At 47.3% G+C, this 13,802-nt stretch overlaps 2 protein-coding genes across 2 annotated transcripts in view; one reads left to right on the forward strand and one right to left on the reverse strand.

Moving 5' to 3' along the window:
* Window positions 1–626, forward strand: part of LOC119301309 (bifunctional protein FolD 1, mitochondrial-like) — a 3,778-nt gene extending 3,152 nt beyond the window's left edge. The window contains exon 5 of the mRNA XM_037578258.1: window positions 74–626. Coding sequence (XP_037434155.1) covers window positions 74–247 — 174 coding nt within the window. The 3' untranslated portion in view covers window positions 248–626. The remainder of the gene's footprint in view (window positions 1–73) is intronic.
* A 454-nt stretch (window positions 627–1,080) lies between these two features.
* Window positions 1,081–4,320, reverse strand: LOC119301310 (putative glucose-6-phosphate 1-epimerase). Its single transcript, XM_037578259.1, has 10 exons — window positions 4,164–4,320; window positions 3,937–4,053; window positions 3,328–3,441; window positions 3,203–3,254; window positions 2,679–2,816; window positions 2,426–2,524; window positions 2,229–2,326; window positions 1,751–1,858; window positions 1,580–1,661; window positions 1,081–1,447 (listed from the first exon to the last, which is right to left on the reverse strand). The coding sequence occupies exons 1-10, from the start codon at window positions 4,244–4,246 to the stop codon at window positions 1,382–1,384; spliced, it is 957 nt and encodes a 318-aa protein (XP_037434156.1). The 5' UTR covers window positions 4,247–4,320; the 3' UTR covers window positions 1,081–1,381.
* Between the last annotated feature and the right edge of the window lie 9,482 nt (window positions 4,321–13,802).

Here is a 13,802-nt window from a genome sequence, read left to right on the forward strand (position 1 = left end):
CATGGGCACCAATGTAATACATATTTTTATTCCTACTTGGCTGTAACCTGTTCTTACTCTTTTTTTTTTCTAGGATCCAGCCAGTGATTTTGGCTATCGATTAACTGGAGATGTCTGCTTCGAAGAAGCAGTGAATGTGGCTTCTGCTATAACTCCAGTTCCAGGCGGAGTGGGACCAGTCACCATTGCAATGCTTCTTGCCAACACACTTGACTCGGCCAAACGAGTTTATGGCTCGAGTGACTGAACCCCCGGAACTAAGGGTGTTAAAAAACGGCCTGGGTCGACCCGTGAAACCCGTCCTATAAAACCTTTGAACTAGGGCTGCTACTTGGGTCTTTTACATGAAAAACAAATTGAACCAGTGCCCCTCTGCCGGTTTTGGTAGGTTCATCCCAACCTGAGAATGAAACCCTCAACTGTAACCTTGTCACAGTTCCCCTTTGTAAATTAGTTTGCCTTCTCTTGTTCCTCTGCCCATTGCTCTCAAGTTAAGCTAGATTAGAGCTGGGATGTAATATTTCGTTTTTTGCCAACAATATATTGTATGCTTGATAATGTCCGAACTTTCAATAATTTATCCCTTGTCTGGGGATCATATGAATATGGCAACCCAGTTTCTAGCATACTAGCAACAGCCAACTCACAGAAATCATCAAGTAAAAGCAGGCACAGCTATATGGTTCATAATGTGATGTGTGCTTCATTATTATTAGAACATTCTTGGACATTAAACAGTCTCAACAGGCAGTTTCGTACTCAATATATTTATAAAATAAAACCTAGTGAAGTCATGAAACTGTATTTCCTTTTGAGATAAAATTGACCAATATACGGATATTTGAATTGCTTCTGGGGGAATACAATCGACCAATATATTTCCATATATTCATGAAGATACTGACCGCACCTATTCCTTCTGACTGCACGGACTCGTTTTTATGCCAGGTAGTTAATTGACAAGTGCTTGATAAGCAGGTGTTAAAAAAAGTGATTACTGTTCTTTGAATCAGGGAGATTACTATGAACAAATCTGATTTATCCCAAATTTGAGCAGCCCTTGCTTGTTTCTCTACTGTAAAAAGAGCAACAATACATTCAGAATATATTGTCTAGAGCTAGATACATCATACATGGAAAAATGTTAACCCTGTCTCATTCAACTATGAGCAGAACATACAAGATAGCCGACCACCACAGAGAAGGGAAATAAGAACTGAATTACTTTATTTACTTATAAAACATAAAATAGTTATAAGATGTACATCTGATGTGAGGGCATAAGTTGAAGTACACCGGGGAATGACACATGTTTACACTGCCAGACACGTAAAAGGGCCCTTTGACGTCGCCGCACTGTACTGTTCTCAACCCATTAGCTTCAGACAAGTTCAATTTTCTGCTCTGCCACCCAAGATTCTTTTGGACCCAGTTGTACTGTTTCAATCTACATGATGCAATCAGTCATACCATCAGTCAAAATTGTGCAATCACCCAGTGTGCCTCTCCCATGATTCATTCAGGAACATGGAAGAGTAGACAAGAAAAAGTATGTGCATTTATCAACTTCTGTTCATACCTTTGCATTTTCAACACAAACAAAGTCTTTGTAGCATGCCTCCATCTGCAAATGAGGATTCCACAACACTGCATCTGACCAGCTGCATTTCAAATAGTAACAACAATTTGATCATGTGATCTTTGCAATGTTGAAAAGGGATGCATTGTTTTACAGATCAATTAAACCTACTTTGTGTTTGAGATTACAATTTTGTCACCCAATCCATTGTCCAGTGTAAGCTCAGTCGGTGCGCCAAGGTAAACACAGTCCACAAATCCTGGAAAGGTCACCTCGTCCCTGCATCGAAAGGAAGCGACTCAGAAGCACGTCCAGATATTTACTTCATGCTCAGCAACTTACACTAGGATATGTTGCTTCAGTGAGTGCATACTTGCTTTGAAAGTCACAACTAAGTCAATTCAATAGATTAGGAAAAGAAAATTAAGAAATGCAATAGCACTAAGTTGTGCACACCATAGAATGAAATGACACTAAATGCTTAGTGTTTAGTGTGAGTACTCTTATTTTCCACAGATGAGGTTAGCTTTATTGCGAAGTTCTTGGAAACATGTGGGAGTGTGAGACCCTGGGAGTTTCAATGTTGTAAACTTGTAATGTTAAGATATATTGTAACTAAGACTGCACTAGCAGACCAGCTCAAACTGACCTTTCTTCTTTGCCCTCCAGAGGATTTTTAGGATCAGGATCCTTATTGAGAGTCTTGCTACCTTTGAGACCTTTCACTGAAACACCAGCGATGGAAGCCTGTACAAAAACATTTGATGTGTTTAATGTGAAAGCGAAAATCTATAGAGTTTAGCAAGCAAATGTTAGTTTGGCTCCGTTCAGAAAGCTGCAACTTACACTGAAATAAGTGTGGAGGGCTGAGTTGAACGAGAAAGGTTTATCGTCTGTATTTATTATTTTCAGGGTCGTTGACAGGCTTGTAGAGTGCAGCACAACCTACGGAACAATTAAACAAGCACAATTTCATATTCTGCAGAAGGGCAAGATTGGAATTCCGAATTCCAGCTCCGATTACTGGATAGCATTAATAGGCTTATGATTTCGCAGATAAGAGTGCATGGAGGCACATGCTACTACACCAGGGCTTAACCTTGTATAAAGCTTGGAAACTAAAATCCCACATTGAACGGCTGTACGAGTCGTCTTTTAGTTCCAAAGTTACAGTTGGATCTCCTTCTGTGACTTCTGAATCAGTAATAGACCAATTCACATTCCTGGCAAATCCATGCTGCAAGAAAGTAAAATTTGCCTTGATTACAGTACGCAAGAACAGGCTGCATAAAAATGTTCAATTCTTTCACAGTTGATGGACAGATGTGCATGAATATTATGTAAATAATTGCTCACACCACAACTATATAACAACGGCTAGTGATGTCTCATTCTTTATATAAGTTCAGGAATTTACTATCCCGCAGGAATGCAGGTAACATTTTGATCTAAACTAGTATGCATTGCTTGATTTAGCATTGGACATGGTTCACATATCTGTTTCCCATCAACAATAAATTTGCTAACTAATATTCTTAAATGGAACCGAAAACTGAAATCTTGACAAATATTGGTCTCTATGCCTGTCTGTATGGGGCGTGATTGAAAAATGGCTTCACAAACCTGCTGCATGGGACTGGGGCCAAACTGGGGGAAACAATGTGGAATTCCACCGCTAGTTTCAGAAAAGGAAATTGTTAGCTGTGAGTTAAACTCGTTAGATTTATCCAATCGGTCTCGAGGCTGACCTGATGGGTTTCTGGCCATTGAACACGGCATCTGGTCTGACAAAGAGCAGGTCCTTTCCACTGGGAACCTTCCAAGATGTGACACATGCTCCAAATAGATAAATCTCAGCCTCACTTCATGCATAAAATGAGTACACAATTAGCTGTTGCAAATAGGTAAAAAGGAAGCCCATCTACTATATTTCTGTTGTGGTAGTAGAGAAACTCTAGTGATGAACTGAGTTGAAACTAACAGAAGTCATGATAGGCTTACCCATGGTCCATATAAGCATTATGTGCTAGCTACTATTCAGCACTGCAGAGATCCATTGAACTATAATTCAAAACTTTCAGTATCATGCTAGCACCATAACAAAATAATAGTGTCGTATTGCCTTATTCTAAATAATGAGCCATCAACCCTTATGGCACTGCTGCCATAACATCAACTTCGATATCAAACAGTTTGTTTTCCAACTCTTGATTTTAATCTTCACCGTGGCTATCAAATTATTTACGTCCGATCGAGTATTATGTTACTCATGCTGCATTAGCTAAACTACAGAACAACACAAGTCATCATAATACACCTGAAAAATCCCCCACCAAGTCAACCAAAACCAGAATTACCTCCCGTGCGGGGATTTGAGGCTGATCTTGGGCAGGCCGCCGTTGCCGTAGGAGACGGCCACGCCGGGCGCGTACACCTTCTGCCCCACGCTGGCCATGGCAACCACCCCGAATCGCCTGCGCGCACCCGGCAAAACCGCAAGAACCACCACGGGGTCAGGCCTTGCGAGACCGCACGAATCGAATGCAGACCAGTACGGGGGAGGAACCGCGTGCGGTGCTGGTACCTGTACCGACGGGCTGAAGTGGAGGAGGAGGAGGAGGCGGCGGCGAAGGGGGCGGGGACGGTGAGCGTGCAGGAAGCCGCCATTTCTGCTTGGCCTCTCGGAGAGGCTGAGACTTCGGTGGTGCTCTGTCTGGTTTTAGAGTGGCCGGTGCCTTGGATCCTCTGTTGAGTGAATCTCTGTGCTGTACCATGTGTTCGAGCTGGACCAGGAGTCCTTTTTTGCAAATGCAGACAGATTTAATTAGATTATGTCTTTTTTTTGTGGGAACTTTTTTTTTGAAAAAGTAATCCGACATATAATAATATGCGGTATTAGTACAAGAATCTCCAGAGGTAATAAAAAATATAATTAAATTAATGGACCATCTAGCTAAAACCATTGGAGCGAGCCAAATGCGCGTCACCATCATCGTCCATCCCGCATTGAGGTTGGGTAAACCTTACTGCAGTAATCAGAAAATCATCGTCAGCCTATGAGAAATATAGATTAGAAGGGCCAAATCTATAAAAACGCCAACGAAAACGAGAGGCGACTGAATTCAGACAGATCTGCGGAAGATGGACTTTGAATGGGTCCAAAAAGATCCGGCAAGGGTAAACCTCCACACACACCCTCCGCCAACGCTAAGCATATTGTTAGAGCGAGGATAAAATGGAGAGAATATTATTCTAACTATGGGACGCTCCAACCAAGACACTAAAACTACCTGTGGTAAGGATGTGATCGTCCCGCCAATGGGGGCCAAGGGCCGCCACACCTCCCAGGCCCAAGAGCCACCAGAGGCGGGGCGGACCGCGTTGGCGTCGACGAAGTGGTGGAAACCCTGGTTCTTTCCTCTCTTTGCTTGCCGGATGTTTGCATCACTTCATATGACTGTGAAGTCCTGTGTGTGTGCGCGCGCGCACGCTTCAGGACTCTGGTGAATTGGTTGATGTTCTTTTGCGAATGAATTGGTTGATGTTCGACCCTACATGATAGGCCCCTTTAAAATGCATGTGTCGGATTTTGTGCTGCTACTCAGGTCAGGATGCACCCACTATTTTCAGAGCCATGTTGCAGAAACTGTCAAATATTGGCTAAAGATTGGTTGCTTGCCAATTCTCACTGCCAATCTCACAAAAAGTTGTCAAATGTTGGTAATTTTTGGTTTTGCCAAATGTTGGTAGCAAACCAATTATGCTCTAAAGTTATGGTTTGGTAAAATGTTTGAACAAAACTTGTACATGCATGATAGTAGCATCAAATAAAATGCGGTTTTGTGGATTGCTACTCATTTATACTTTCACATGCAAATTGCATTTTGTCTATAATAGGAGCACAAGACAAGAGAGACGCCACGGTCCGGTACACAAAGGATCCTTGCTGAGGTGCTTTGGTGGCCTTCACGGCGGCACAAAATGCAAGTGTCCCTTGCCAACAATTTTATTCCTGGATATGCCTTTTGAGCGACTGAAAGGCAAGAGGCTATCTCCATTTCTCTACTGCTACATTTTCTGGCCTCAGCAAGAGGATATCCCAATGACAATTCTTTTGTAACATTTCATTTTCGCCAGACATGTTCGAGTCTGCTGGAGGCTGTACACATGAAACTTATCACAGCATGTGGCAAAGTGAAGCAGCTTCTGATCCCTTTTTACCAAGTTAGCAGTAATGTCGTTTGGATTTACAGTAGTATTTTTGCACAAAAACTGAAGTGCTTTCGACTCCGACATCACCTCGTGCTCTCTGTTAGACTGTATAGCTTCTGTATATGTATACATATGATATAACGTTGTATACCTCTTCATTATATATATATGTGATAGGCCACCCCTAAAGGGTTGAGCCGGTTTCCCCAAATCTATTGTCCTACATGGTATCAGCCTAGGTCAACACGCTTCCACCAAAACCCTACAACTCACGCCGCGCCGCCGCCATCCTTGAGCTCGCGCCGCCGCCGTCATGTCGGGCCCCGCCGCCTCCGGCTCCTCCACGGCTAGCTTCCTGCCGGCCTCCCTTGCGGCTCTCCTCTCCCGGCCTCTCGACTTTGTGGCGCCCTCGACGTCCTCGATCGGGACGAGGAGCATCGGGTCCCTGTTCTCCCCGTCGCCTGATCATCATGCGCTCGTGGCTCCAACCGCTGGTGCCATAGCGGGTGCCTCGTCGCCCGTTCCCATCAGCACGGCCCCGATTGCTCCATCCAGCGATGGCCAGCCCCTCGCGCTGGTGGCCCCCCCGTCGGCCCTGATGGCTGGCGTTGCCGCATCGGGCCCGGCCAATTCGTCGCCTGTTCCCGCGGCTGCACTCGCGGTCTCTGCCTCTACGGCGTCTACGCCTCCGGCAGCCTACCCCGCGGGCTCTCTGCCGCCGCCGCCGTTCCACTTTGGTAATCTCATCACCATCAAGCTGTCATCGGACAATTACATCTTCTGGCGTGCGCAGGTCCTCCCGCTTCTTGGGAGTCACTATCTACTGGGCTACGTCGATGGTTCGCTCCCCTGTCCCCCTGCGCTTGTCGATAGCGTGCATGGCCCGGTCTACAATCCGGCGCACCGTGTTTGGACAGGGCAGGACCAGGCAAACCTCTCCTCCATCCAGGGGTCGCTCACTCCGGCTGTTGCCGGACTTGTTGTTTTCGCCAAGACGTCTCATGAGGCATGGACCATCCTCGAACGCTCGTTTGCGACGCAGTCGCAAGCTCGTGTATCCGCTCTTCGTCGTCAGCTTGGGGAGTGTGAAAAGCTGGACTCCACTGCCACTGAGTTTTACAACAAGGTCAAGGGTCTTGCCGACACATTGGCCTCCATTGGACAGCCGCTCACCGACTCCGAGTTTAACTCTTTTATTGTCAATGGTCTTGACGAGGAGTACGATGCCTTGGTCGAGATCATCAACGAGCGGGGCAACTCGAACCCTATGATGGCGCACGAGGTGTTTTCCCGCCTCCTTCTCACTGAGCAGCGGGGCGAGTTGCGCCGCTCTAAGAGCGCTGGCTCCCTTTCGGCCAACACAGCCACCAAGGGTGGTCGCCCTTCGTTGTCGTCCAGGTCCTCTTCTGGGCTGCCACCGCCACCCCCTTCGCCCCCCTGCTTCTGCGACACTACCAGGGGCTGGTGGGAAGCGTGTGTGCCAACTTTGTGGCATTGAGGGGCACTGGGCTTCTAAGTGCCACAAACGCTTCCAGAAGAGTTTTTTGGGCCTCGGCAATGATGGCAAGGACACGCGCAACTTTGCGCGTCAGGTGGCCATGGCAGATCGACCGGCATCCACGAAGCAACAAGGGCAACAAGGGCATACTCTGTTGATCCCCACTAGTATATGGACTCTGGAGCAACGGAGCATCTGACGAGTGAGATGGGCAAACTCCATACTCGCGAACCTTACCATGGCTCCGACAAGATCCACACCGCCAATGGAGCAGGTATGCATATATCTCACATTGGTCAAGCATCAATTCTTACTAGGCATGCAAATAGGAGTCTTCAGCTTCGTAATGTGCTTAGAGTTCCCTCTGTGACACGCAATCTTCTTTCAGTTCCTAAACTCACACGTGATAATAATGTGCTTTGTGAATTTCATCCCTTTGATCTTTTTATTAAGGATCGGGGCACGAGGGACATTCTTCTTAGCGGGCGGTTGTGCCAGGGCCTCTATCGTTTGGAGCATCCTCATGTCGCTCGCGTGTTCAGTGGAGTTCGGGTATCTTTGTCACAGTGGCATGCTCGTCTTGGTGACCCAGCCACACCTATCGTTCGTCATGTTTTGCGTCGTCATGAGCTTCCTAGCATATCTAGTAATAAAGATGTAGCAGTGTGTGATGCTTGTCAGTAGGGGAAGAGTCATCAACTTCCTTTTTCGGAGTCTAGTCGTGAGGTGAAACATCCTTTAGAACTTGTATTTTCAGATGTATGGGGTCCTTCTCAGACTTCTGTCAGTGGTCACAATTATTATATCAGTTTCGTTGATGCTTATAGTCGCTTTACCTGGCTTTATCTTATTAAACGCAAATCTGATGTGTTTGATATCGTTGTTCAGTTTCAAAAACATGTTGAACGTCTTCTCAAGCACAAAATTGTTCATGTTCAGTCGGACTGGGGGGTGAGTATCGCAATCTCAACTCCTTCTTTCAGTTGCTTGGGATCGCTCATCGTTTAGCATGTCCACATACACATCAACAGAATGGTTCTGTGGAACGTAAGCATCGTCACATTGTTGAAACTGGTTTTACTCTTCTGACCCATGCATCGGTTCCGTTTCGCTTCTGGAGTGATGCTCTCACCACTGCATGTTTCCTCATAAACTGTACTCCCACTCGTGTTTTGAACATGAAGACTCCCATTGAAGTTCTCCTTAATGAACAACCTGATTATACCTTCTTCAAGGTGTTTGGATGCGCTTGCTGGCCTCATCTCCGTCCATATAACAAGCGCAAGCTTGAGTTTCGTTCCAAGAAGTGTGTCTTCCTTGGCTATAGCTCCCTTCATAAAGGTTACAAATGTCTTCATGTCCCCTCCAATCGTGTTTATATATCTCAGGATGTCGTGTTTGATGAGCATGTTTTTCCATTTGCCAAACTTCTTGTGTCCACTACTGAACCACCATCTATGCATTCATCCTCTGTTGCCTCTGAACAATTTGATGATATTGCATACTCTCCTATTTTGCTGCCTAACCATGGTGCAGGCACTGGACGCGGGGCTCGGCTTGAACTCTTGGAGGCACCAGTGTCTCCCTCGTCGGTCTCCCCTGCGCCTAATGACAATAAGGGTGCACCCTTGCATGGCGTCGATTCTCGTGCTCATGCACATTCGGTCAAACCAGCGATGTCAGGTGACTTGGCGCCTCTGGCCTCTAGACCAGCGCCTGGGCCGTCTGTGATGCCCTTGCCGACCGGCGCGGTGTCCCCGGTACCTCGGTTGGCAACTGGGTCGGCCTCGCCTCCTCGGCCTGCTACACCAGCTCCGTCGCCCCCTCGGCCTGCTACGCCGATGTCGCCTGGGCCGGTTTCGCCTGGGCCGAGTTCACCTGCCTCTGTCGCTGGCCGGCTATCGCCTGTGCTGGATGAGGCTGCCCCATCGCCGTCACCGTCACTGTTGCTCAGTTCAGTATCGACTGAGCCCTCTCCGATGGTTTCTCTGGCTCCTCAGTCGATACTGAACTGAGCAACAGTGACGGTGACGGCGATGGGGCAGCCTCATCCAGCACAGGCGATAGCCGGCCAGCGACAGAGGCAGGTGAACTCGGCCCAGGCGAAACCGGCCCAGGCGACATCGGCGTAGCAGGCCGAGGGGGCGACGGAGCTGGTGTAGCAGGCCGAGGAGGCGAGGCCGACCCAGTTGCCACCCGAGGTACCGGGGACACCGTGCCGGTCGGCAAGGGCATCACAGATGGCCCAGGCGCTGGTCCAGAGGCCAGAGGCACCAAGTCACCTGGCATCGCTGGTTCGACCGAACGTGCATGAGCACGAGAATCGACGCCATGCAAGGGTGCACCCTTATCGTCATTAGGCGCACGGGAGACCGACGAGGGAGACACTGGTGCCTCCAAGAGATCAAGCCGAGCCCCGCGTCCAGTGCTTGCACCATGGTTAGGCAGCAAAATAGGAGAGTATGCAATATCATCAAATTGGTCAGAGGCAACAGAGGATGAATGCATAGATGGTGGTTCAGTAGTGGACACAGGAAGTTTGGCAAATGGAAAAACATGCTCATCAAACACGACATCCCGAGATATATAAACACGATTGGAGGGGACATGAAGACATTTGTAACCTTTATGAAGGGAGCTATAGCCAAGGAAGACACACTTCTTGGAACGAAACTCAAGCTTGCGCTTGTTATATGGACGAAGATGAGTCCAGCAAGCGCACCCAAACACCTTGAAGAAGGTATAATCAGGTTGTTCATTAAGGAGAACTTCAATGGGAGTCTTCATGTTCAAAACACGAGTGGGAGTACGGTTTATGAGGAAACATGCAGTGGTGAGAGCATCACTCCAGAAGCGAAACGGAACCGATGCATGGGCCAGAAGAGTAAGACCAGTTTCAACAATGTGACGATGCTTACGTTCCACAGAACCATTCTGTTGATGTGTATGTGGACATGCTAAACGATGAGCGTGTTGGAAATATGCCCTAGAGGCAATAATAAATTGGTTATTATTATATTTCCTTGTTCATGATAATCGTTTATTATCCATGCTAGAATTGTATTGATAGGAAACTCACATACATGTGTGGATACATAGACAACACCATGTCCCTAGTAAGCCTCTAGTTGACTAGCTCGTTGATCAATAGATGGTTACGGTTTCCTGACCATGGACATTGGATGTCATTGATAACGGGATCACATCATTAGAAGAATGATGTGATGGACAAGACCCAATCCTAAGCATAGCACAAGATCGTGTAGTTCGCATGCTAAAGCTTTTCTAATGTCAAGTATCATTTCCTTAGACCATGAGATTGTGCAACTCCCGGATACCGTAGGAATACTTTGGGTGTGCCAAACGTCACAACATAACTGGGTGGCTATAAAGGTGCACTACGGGTATCTCCGAAAGTGTCTGTTGGGTTGGCACGAATCGAGACTGGGATTTGTCACTCCGTGTGACGGGGAGGTATCTCTGGGCCCACTCGGTAGGACATCATCATAATGTGCACAATGTGATCAAGGAGTTGATCACGGGATGATGTGTTACGGAACGAGTAAAGAGACTTGCCGGTAACGAGATTGAACAAGGTATCGGGATACCGACGATCGAATCTCGGGCAAGTATCGTACCGCTAGACAAAGGGAATTGTATACGGGATTGATTAAGTACTTGACATCGTGGTTCATCCGATGAGATCATCGTGGAACATGTGGGAACCAACATGGGTATCCATATCCCGCTGTTGGTTATTGACCAGAGGACGTCTCGGTCATGTCTGCATGGTTCCCTAACCCGTAGGGTCTACACACTTAAGGTTCGATGACGCTAGGGTTATAAAGGAAGTTTGTATGTGGTTACGAATGTTGTTCGGAGTCCCGGATGAGATCCCGGACATCACGAGGAGTTCCGGAATGGTCCGGAGGTAAAGATTTATATATGGGAAGTCCTGTTTTGGTCACCGGAAAAGTTTCACGGTTTATCGGTAACGTACCGGGACCACCGGAAGGGTCCCGGGGGTCCACCAAGTGGGGCCACAAGCCCCGGAGGGCTGCATGGGCCAAGTGTGGGAGGGGACCAGCCCCAGGTGGGCTGGTGCGCCCCCCCACAAGGGCCCAAGGCGCCTAAGGGGAGGGGGGGCAAACCCTAAGGGCAGATGGGCCTTAGGGCCCATGCCTGGTGCGCCTCCCTCGCCCCTCCACCTGGCCGCCACCCAGATGGGATCTGGGGGCTGCCGCCACCCCTAGGAAGGGAACCCTAGGTGGGGGCGCAGCCCCTCCCCTCCCCCTATATATACTTGAGGTTTGGGCTGCCCAAGACACACGAGTTCCTCTCCTTCTTGGCGCAGCCCTACCCCTCTCCCTCCTCGTCTCTTGCGGTGCTTGGCGAAGCCCTACTGGAGTACCATGCTCCTCCACCACCACCACGCCATTGTGCTGCTGCTGGATGGAGTCTTCCTCAACCTCTCCCTCTCTCCTTGCTGGATCAAGGCATGGGAGACGTCACCGGGCTGTACGTGTGTTGAACGCGGAGGTGCCGTCCGTTCGGCACTAGGATCTCCGGTGATTTGGATCACGACGAGTACGACTCCTTCAACCCCGTTCTCTTGAACGCTTCCGCTTAGCAATCTACATGGGTATGTAGATGCACTCTCCTTCCCCTCGTTGCTGGTTTCTCCATAGATAGATCTTGGTGACACGTAGGAAAATTTTGAATTTCTGCTACGTTCCCCAACAGTGGCATCATGAGCTAGGTCTATTGCGTAGATTCTATGCACGAGTAGAACACAAAGCAGTTGTGGGCGTTGATCTTGTTCAATATGCTTACTGTTACTAGTCCAATCTTGATTCGGCGGCATTGTGGGATGAAGCGGCCCGGACCGACCTTACACGTACTCTTACGTGAGACTGGTTCCACCGACTGACATGCACTAGTTGCATAAGGTGGCTAGCGGGTGTCTGTCTCTCCCACTTCAATCGGATCGGATTCGATGAAAAGGGTCCTTATGAAGGGTAAATAGCAATTGGCATATCACGTTGTGGTTTTTGCGTAGGTAAGAAACGTTCTTGCTAGAAACCCATAGCAGCCATGTAAAACATGCAAACAACAATTAGAGGACGTCTAACTTGTTTTTGCAGGGTATGCTATGTGATGTGATATGGCCAAGAAGAATGTGATGAATGATATGTGATGTATGAGATTGATCATGTTCTTGTAATAGGAATCACGACTTGCATGTCGATGAGTATGACAACCGACAGGAGCCATAGGAGTTGTCTTTATTTATTGTATGACCTGCGTGTCATTGAACAACGCCATGTAATTACTTTACTTTATTGCTAACCAGTAGCCATAGTAGTAGAAGTAATAAGTTGGCGAGACAACTTCATGGAGACACAATGATGGAGATCATGATGATGGAGATCATGGTGTCATGCCAGTGACGATGATGATCATGGAGCCCCGAAGATGGAGATCAAAAGGAGCAATATGATATTGGCCATATCATGTCACTATTTGATTGCATGTGATGTTTATCATGTTTTTGCATCTTATTTGCTTAGAACGACGGTAGTAAATAAGATGATCCCTCATTAAAATTTCAAGAAAGTGTTCTCCCTAACTGTGCACCGTTGCGAAAGTTTGTCGTTTCGAAGCACCACGTGATGATCGGGTGTGATAGATTCTTACGTTCGAATACAACGGGTGTTGACGAGCCTAGCATGTACAGACATGGCCTCGGAACACATGCGAAACACTTAGGTTAACTTGACGAGCCTAGCATGTACAGACATGGCCTTGGAACACAAGAGACCGAAAGGTCGAGCATGAGTCGTATGGTAGATACGATCAACATGAAGATGTTCACCGATGTTGACTAGTCCATCTCACGTGATGATCGGACACGGCCTAGTTGACTCGGATCGTGTAATCACTTAGATGACTAGATGGATGTCTATCTGAGTGGGAGTTCATAAGATGAACTTAATTATCCTGAACATAGTCAAAAGGTCTTCGCAAATTATGTCGTAGCTCGCGCTTCAGTTCTACTGTTTAGATATGTTCCTAGAGAAAATTTAGTTGAAAGTTGATAGTAGCAATTATGCGGACTAGGTCCATAAACTGAGGATTGTCCTCATTGCTTCATAGAAGGCTTATGTCCTTAATGCACCGCTCAGTGTGCTGAACCTCGAACGTCGTCTGTGGATGTTGCGAACATCTGACATACACATTTTGATAACTAAGTGATAGTTCAGTTAAACGGTTTAGAGTTGAGGCACCGAAGATGTTTTAAAACGTCGCGAAACATATGAGATGTTTCAAGGACTGAAATTGGGATTTCAGGCTCGTGCCCACGTCAAGAGGCATAAGACCTCCACGATTTTCTTAGCCTGCATAATAAGGGAGAAAAGCTCAATCTTGAGCTTGTGCTCAGATTGTCTGAGTACAACAATCGCTTGAATCGAGTGGGAGTCGATCTTCCAGATGAGATAGTGATGGTTCTCC

The sequence above is a fragment of the Triticum dicoccoides genome, chromosome 5A, assembly GCF_002162155.2.
Source record: "Triticum dicoccoides isolate Atlit2015 ecotype Zavitan chromosome 5A, WEW_v2.0, whole genome shotgun sequence".
Lineage (NCBI taxonomy): Eukaryota > Viridiplantae > Streptophyta > Magnoliopsida > Poales > Poaceae > Triticum > Triticum dicoccoides.